Raw genomic sequence first — 7,616 nt, 5'->3', positions numbered from 1 at the left:
ACGACTCGCTATGTGTTTGCGATGGAGCCACTACATTTTGAATAATTTGCTACTCTGCGATCATCCGCTCCGTAGCGAAGAGTAACATAACTCTGATTAGTCTGAGGACTTCGAGCGCACGGCAGAGTTCGTGACACCGCGTGTGGCACCCGCTAGGCACGCCGCTCATGTACAGCGGCTGCAGCTCTGGTCGGCTGATGAAAGTGCTCTGTTTCCACACCCAACACACCGTCATTACCCGCCCGTATATTATCTCACGCGACCGCAAGCGTGCAGACACAGCACCGTGCGAAATATATTCCTCGAAACTCTCGTGGCTAACAGTAACGCGCCACCCAGTAAGACCGGCCCCGGTCACGCGGCGTACGTCCGTCGCGACCCCAGGTCGATCCGCAGAACCGTCTCAGCGGACTCAGAACAGCTGGCGGCACATGGGGCAGGTGCTCTTGCTGCTCGTGTTGAACCATTTGTACTGCGGACGGAGGCGGCCGGGTGACACCAGTTGAGTCCAACAGGCGGCCGGGTGACACCAGGTGAGTCCAACAGACGGCCAGGTGACACCGGGTGATTCGGACAGGGTGACACTGGATGAGTCACGAGAGGTGGCCGGGTGACACCGGCTGAATCGAGCAGGGGGCTGTGACACCGGGGGGTTTGGACAGGTGACACTGGGTGAGTCGCGTATGGTGGCCGGGCGACACCGGCTTATTTGCACATAGTGGCACTGGGCGAGTCACACGAGGTAGCCAAGTGACGCCGGCTTATTTGGACATGGTGGCACTGGGTGAGTCACAAGACGTAGCCGGGTAACGTCGGACCAGAGGCGTTATACCACGTAACACGGCGACGCCAGCCCGGTGGTGCACACAGACATAGATACCACGGCACACCACCGCAGATCCTCTTCCCGGCTGGACCAGTACACTTCGTAAGCGCACGCGTGCATGTCACGTGATCATTAAGATACAGCGCCCCTTTGGACCGCTCAGCTATGAGCGGAGCCGGCTGATAGCGTGACGTCGACCGCGATTATCGAGCCGCGTCCACACATGCAGCGAAGCACACAACAACGGCCGACGGGCCGGCAGTTTATGGCGGCATGCAGCAGCCACGTGTCCGAAGACGCGAGCGGAAATGACCGTACTGCACCACAACCTCACATCCATAACATCGCATCATGATCCATATTGTAGTCGCTAATGCCAATGACGGCAAAGGCACCGCAGCGTCCAGCTCATATGTCCGCGTGACTCACCCAGGTCTAGGTAAGCCAGCCGGAAGCGGCTCCTACATCGTGTTCGAACCACACACATATACAAATACATATCAGTACAATATCTGGCTTGCCATATATTATATGGGTTTAACTATATATATATATATATATATATATATATATATATATATATATATAATATGACTACATCAGATGGATTAATTTCGAATGTGTCATATGCTTCCAACGGTAGTTCCATACAGAGTTCGCTCGCAAGCAGCATTGTGGCATTGACTCTATTTCATTGCGATGCTCGGAAGCCAAGAATGCATCAAAACAGTCATCAGCTTTCATTGGCCACTCCAAGACCAAAAGTTCTCTACTGTCCTGACCACGCGATATCAGTGAGACCTGAAGGCGGCGTAGGCACGTAACCCTGTCACGCGTCTGGCGCCGTCAGGACCAGAAACGTGTGCTGAATTTGGCGGCCTCAAAACGTACCACACGACAGGGAAGGTGGTGATGTCGAATGTCACACAAATTCCACAACTCTCGTGCTTTCTGTGCAGAGCGAAGTGAAGCAAACATGACAGGAACAACAAATTAGCAAAAAAGTAAAATAAACCAGCCACCACAAGTGAATGCATGCTAGTGTTTGATATTCACTTCGAGCATATCAAGCATATGCAATGCTTAAATCCTCATACCCGTGTATCAGTGTTTGATGCACCCTTGGACAACGGCGTACGAAGCATCGCAACCCCGCGCAATGCCCCGCGAAGGTGCCGCTTCGCAGCCGCGTCCTCGCCAGCGCAACTCACCAGACACGCGGGGTGGAAGCGTTTCTTGCAGTTGCGGCAGGCCAGCTTCGGCAGCTGGTAGTTGCTGCCGTGCAGCACATAGAAGCAGATGTTGCACTCCTCCACACCCTGGAAGCGCTTGTCGATGTTCTGTTTCCAGAGAAGTAGGCCGTCCAGAACGCTGCCGTTCTGAAAGGACGCGCGTTCAGACAAAGCAGAGGTATGCACGACTGTCAGGTTCCAACTCGGGTCGCGCTGACATCCACACCCCGCTCTTCGACGCTTTTAATCGAAGAGCAACACGTGGGCAGTGGCTAGTGACAGAAGACCTCAGAAACAGAGCGTTTCAACTTGGTCATCATGATTATCCCCCCACTTGCACAGTTGTGATACTATGAAGTTAGACTGGCTTACCACAGAGCCAACATCAAACTTAAGTTCGGATGATAGCAAATTCAAAATAACGGCTATCTATATCATAACATGTTCATCACAAGCCACCCTATCATAGCTCCGCCCAGCGTAACCCACGATACCAGCCTTCACACATCCCATCACAAGGAGCAAACTGATTCACCCCATCGTCAGAATCTCCAAACATCTGTCCACAGGCAGTCCCAAACCACCCGTCCCCACGACGCGCCCTCTGAGTCCACCCGTCCCCGCGGTACGCCCTCTGAGTCCACCCGTCCCCGCGGTACGCCCTCTGAGTCCACCCGTCCCCGCGGCACGCCCTCTGAGTCCACCCGTCTCCGCACGCCCTCTGAGTCCACCCGTCCCCGCGGCACGCCCTGAGTCCACCCGTCCCCGCAGCGCGGCTCTGAGCCAACCCGTCCCCGCGGCACGCCCTGAGTCCACCTCTCTCCGCGGCACCCCCTCTGAATCCACCCGTCCCCGCGGTACGCCCTCTGAGTCCACTCGTCCCCGCGGCACGCCCTCTGAGTCCACCCGTCCCCGCGGCACGCCCTCTGAGTCCACTCGTCCCCGCGGCACGCCCTCTGAGTCCACCCGTCCCCGCGGCACGCCCTCTGAGTCCAGCCATCCCCGCGGCACGCCCTCTGAGTCTACCCGTCCCCGCGGCACGCCCTCTGAGCCCAGCCGTCCCCACGGCACACCCCTGAGTCCCCCGTCCCCCGGACACCCTCTGAGTCCCCCGTCCCCGCGGCACGCCCTCTGAGTCCACCGTCCCCACGGCACGCCCCTGAGCCACCGTCCCCGCGGCACGCCCTCTGAGTCCAACCCGTCCCCCTGTCCCCGCACGCCCTCTGAGTCCACCCGTCCCCGCGGCACGCCTCCTCTCCACCGTCCCCACGGCACGCCCTCTGAGTCCACCGTCCCCGCGGCACGCCCTCTGAGTCCAGCCATCCCGCGGCACACCCCTGAGTCAGCCGTCCCCCGGCACGCCCGGCCCGCGCGCCACTCACCTGGTGCGTGAGGAAGGTGGTGAGCTGGAGCATCCACATGCGCCACTGTCCAGCGGCCACGCCAACGCGCCGGCCGGCAGCGTCCTGCCACAACGTGGCCGAGCGGGTAGTCGGTCGGCAGCTTGACCACTAGCTCGGTGCTGACCTCCTCCATGGCGTACACGGCCGACACCTCGCGCACGGAGGGGCGCGCCCGCACCTGCCGCACGGCGGGGCACGTACAGCCGGCCGACCCGAGCGACGGCGCTTCATGCGTGGTGCACGGCAGGCGCCGAGCGGCGGCGACGGGCGCGCGGAGAGGTGCCGCGGGAGATAAGGGGATGAAAGAGGCGCAGGGCAGAGACGCGAGAGATGATCCCGCGGATGCTCTCTTTGGGAACAGGGGGAAGAGAGACACATTGGAATGGCAACACTGGTCAATTTGTCCTCAGCACCAAGGGAAAAGGAGCGCGAACGACACTGGGGACCAACACCGCGTTCTGCATAGCACAAATAAGAAAACAACACTACTGCGAAGACCGCCACTTCTGTACCTGCGTGTGCTTCCGAGAAAGCCGACCCTGCCGGACACATCAATGCACGCAGAGGACCGCGAGCATCGCACGCCAGCTAAGAAAGCCTTCCAGCTCACCCCAATCAGCCATCGTTACTGGACCCCTCCGGTGAACGCCGCCGGCCGGCAGCGATCCGCTGTCCCCTCCAGCGAGCGCCGCCGGCCGGAGGCGGTCCGCGGTCCCCTCCAGCGAGCGCCGCCGACCGGCAGCGGTCCTGCCGTCCCCGCCAGTGAGCGCCGCCGGAAGGCGGCGGTCCGTGGTCCCCTCCAGCGACCGCCGCCGGCCGGCAGTGGTCCGCTGTCCCCTCCGGGGTCCGCCGCCGCTCACCGTCATATTGTCGATGGCCTTGTCGGCGGCCTGCAGGCGACCGAACTCCTCGGCCAGCAGCAGCGGACTGACGTGGTCAGCCGTGAGCCGCTCCACACGCAGCGCCAGCGCCCGCTCGCAGCTCGAGCGCCAGGAGCGGGCCAGCACCGGCAGCTGACGCAGGAGCTCGGCGTACGTCCTGCACGCCCAGTGGTGCACCTCCTCGGCCGAGCCGGACCCTGCAGACATGGGGAGGTCACAGATCGAGCGCCAGACCCTGCAGACATGGGGAGGTCACAGGTGGAGCCGGACCCTACAGACAGGGGGAGGTCACAGGTGGAGCCAGACCCCGCAGACAGGGGAGGTCACAGGTGGAGCCAGACCCTGCAGACATGGGGAGGTCACAGGTGGAGCCGGACCCTGCAGAGGGGGGGGGGGGGGTCACAGAGCCGCGACCTGCGCACGTAGATGGCCAACGCTGTGGACGGGTGTGGGTCACCGAAGGGGGATCTGAGGATAAGCAGGACCTGCTGACAGACACGGCGCGTAGGGAGGCCACGGAATGGGCTGGAAACTCCGACCGACGCGGGACACGCTGAGAGGTCATGAACCAAGCGCTACACCCTTGCGCACGGCCGCAGGCAGTGTTGACCGCACGCGCAAACACGGAAGCAAAGTTTTCTTAAACTACGCAAAGGATGGGCTGATTGGCGATTAATGTGGCTGCTTGAAGGCATGAGACATCATAGCGCATTGTAGAGAGACCAACATCAAATACATCGGATTCATCCTTAAGGTTTTAGAGCACAGGGACTGGGTAGCTACATACCATCCGATCAGCCATGAACACAACTAGAGACATAGCGCAATACATACGATGACCAACACCTACCAACAGCTGTGCCGTCCTCAAACTGACCTTAAGTTTGTAAAAAAAACAAGTTGTCATGTCCACCAGCGGCGTGTGCGAGACATCGCTTTTATTGACACCGCATGAATCTATAAACCTCGAAGTTGTGAGCCATGGAATGGTGTTATATATCAGTAAGACATGACAACCCACGCCACAAAGTCCAAAGGCTGTTAAAACGCGGATTTTTTCAAGACTGGTGCATTTACCTGACAAATCGAAAATCGGCTCCAGCTCAAAGTAGGACTTGTGGGTGTCGGCGTAGGACTCGGGCACCTCCGGGGAGTCGGGCATCAGAGAGAACAGCTGCTGAAGAAGGTTGTCCAAGAGGCCATCCTCCCTGCAAGATAACCACGCCTCTTACACACGCCCACCCGCAGGTCTGCACCGGTGTTGAGGTGACAACAGACGAAGGCAACACCACGCTCCGTGAAAGTGGCATGCACACAGAGCACCAGCAACACTATCCAGTCTATTGGGACAGTCAGAGCAGCTGCATTCGCCTAGCCCCAGTGGTTTCCAAACTGGCCGTGCTTGGCTAGGAGGGCTGACCACCTCAGCAGCGACCGCCTGGCCACCGCGACAGGACCCGCCAACCGACTGACCTGAGCGCCTCGGCTGTCATGACCTTGCGGGCCGTGTCCAGGTGTCCGGCGTACGAGATGGCCAGGTGCCACGGCCATCAGGTGAGTCAGCACCACACAGTGCGACTCGTGGCTGGGGTCCACCAGGCAGGTCTGACCGGCGGCCAGGTCCGACAGCAGGCCTGACACCAGCGGCTCCGTCTGCCACGGCAGCGGCCGGTCACCTCCGCGCCCCGCCGCACGGCGACGGCTCCAGAACCTCCCACACACACGTCAAGAAGCCCCTCCCCACACAGAGCTCGCGGCAACGCTGAGCTCGTCACACTTCACAGCACTGGACACGGCCTGCCAGCTTAGGACCCTTACCTGGCTCGTGATCAGCCTGAAGAGGGTCGGCAGGGCCAGCTTGGGGTCGTCCCTGCCGTCCTCCTGGTACGGACGACTCTGCTCGGCTTCGGCCAGATTTGGCAAAAACCTGCGACGACCATCCCAGCTTTGTCAAAATGGCCGTGGGACCTGTCTGATTAAAACCATCAACGTAACCACAAGTAGGCACATAACATAAACCATTGTATCCTTTGCGTGCCTTCGCCCAGATTAAGTTATAATTCCTATCAATATATATAGCGAACGTTCCCACTATGCAACACAAACCAAGCGCCACGATCTGCAGGGCGCCACAAAGTCCACCGTCGACAGAGAAAAAATGCATAATTCGTGACATCATAATTTTCCCAGAGAGCCAAAGGCAAAATGCAATAAATATGCTCCCTCAAGGCATTCTTAATTTATCACTACGATGTGCACCGCTGGATACCAGAACCGCTAGCCGAGGTCTGCCACGTGAACCGACCGTCACTCGCCTGTGCATGGTTCGCCAGGCCACCAACTGGACGCAGCGGCGCGGGGCCGTCAGCAGGCGGCGCCACCACGAAAGCAATGTTATAAAATCGGCCGACAGGTGGCTCTCGTCCAGGTCGGGATCCACCCGCGCGGGCAGGGCGTGGTGCAGCAGCACAACGCCGGGCGCGTGCAGCACAGCGCCACAGACTGCTGCCAAGGTCTCGCAGAACAGCGGACTGGCGTCGGCCGCCGGCGCGCCTGGAACGTCAGCCACACGACCCGTCAGTGCCCGAGGCGTCCAGCACAGGTCACCCGACCGGGCCGTGAGCCAGACACCGGGGCGAGCTTCGAGGAGGCATCGACGCGTCAGGCGGTGCGCACAACACACAACACGGCTGGTGTTCACATGGTGACACGAAGCGCACACATCGCGTTCTAAGGGCGCACGCACATCGTGTTCTAAGGGAGCGCGCACATCGTGTTCTAAGGGCACAAGCACGCCGTGTTCTAAAGGCGCGCACACATCGTGCTCTTTCTTAGGGCACGCACATCTTGTTCTAAGGGCACGCGCACGGTCACGGAACGAAATATCATTCCGATTAAAAAACACACAACGGAAATACTACCAACCCAATACCAAACAGCTCGATCGCTAGAACACCTAGCTAGCGCAACCAACCACGCGCGCCGCTACTGAGCACGAGGAAGTTGAGCCCACAGCCCCGACAAAGCGTCGCTGTGCCCCGGCAGCAGCTGATCTTCGACTCACCAACCGCCATGACCGCGAACACGGTGAGCAGGGAGCGGTGCCACTCCGGGCAGAACAGCTCGTCCCACTCGGTTACCAGTTGGCGGTTCTGGTCAGCCTGGTGCAGCACGGCGCGTCGCACGGCCTCTGCGGTCCGGCAGAGGGCGTGCAGCAGCACGGACCGGCCCACCGACGCGCGGCGCAGGTCCGCGCCTTCCTGCAACGGCCCAG

General features: G+C 60.1%; 1 protein-coding gene across 1 annotated transcript; it reads right to left on the bottom strand.

Annotated features, from left to right (window-relative positions):
* Positions 1 to 243: 243 nt before the first annotated feature.
* On the bottom strand, positions 244 to 5,907 carry LOC119100818 (E3 ubiquitin-protein ligase listerin-like). The gene is given in 7 exon segments (XM_037223971.1): positions 244 to 472; positions 2,038 to 2,205; positions 3,441 to 3,524; positions 3,526 to 3,639; positions 4,322 to 4,539; positions 5,420 to 5,550; positions 5,816 to 5,907. Coding segments are annotated over 7 exon segments (795 nt in total). The 5' UTR covers positions 5,836 to 5,907; the 3' UTR covers positions 244 to 412.
* Between the last annotated feature and the right edge of the window lie 1,709 nt (positions 5,908 to 7,616).

This window comes from Pollicipes pollicipes, unplaced genomic scaffold (genome assembly GCF_011947565.3).
Source record: "Pollicipes pollicipes isolate AB1234 unplaced genomic scaffold, Ppol_2.1 Scaffold_4881;HRSCAF=5763_pilon_pilon_pilon, whole genome shotgun sequence".
Lineage (NCBI taxonomy): Eukaryota > Metazoa > Arthropoda > Thecostraca > Pollicipedomorpha > Pollicipedidae > Pollicipes > Pollicipes pollicipes.
Note: the sequence above shows the minus strand (reverse complement) of the source record. Positions and strands in the feature narration are given on the sequence as shown.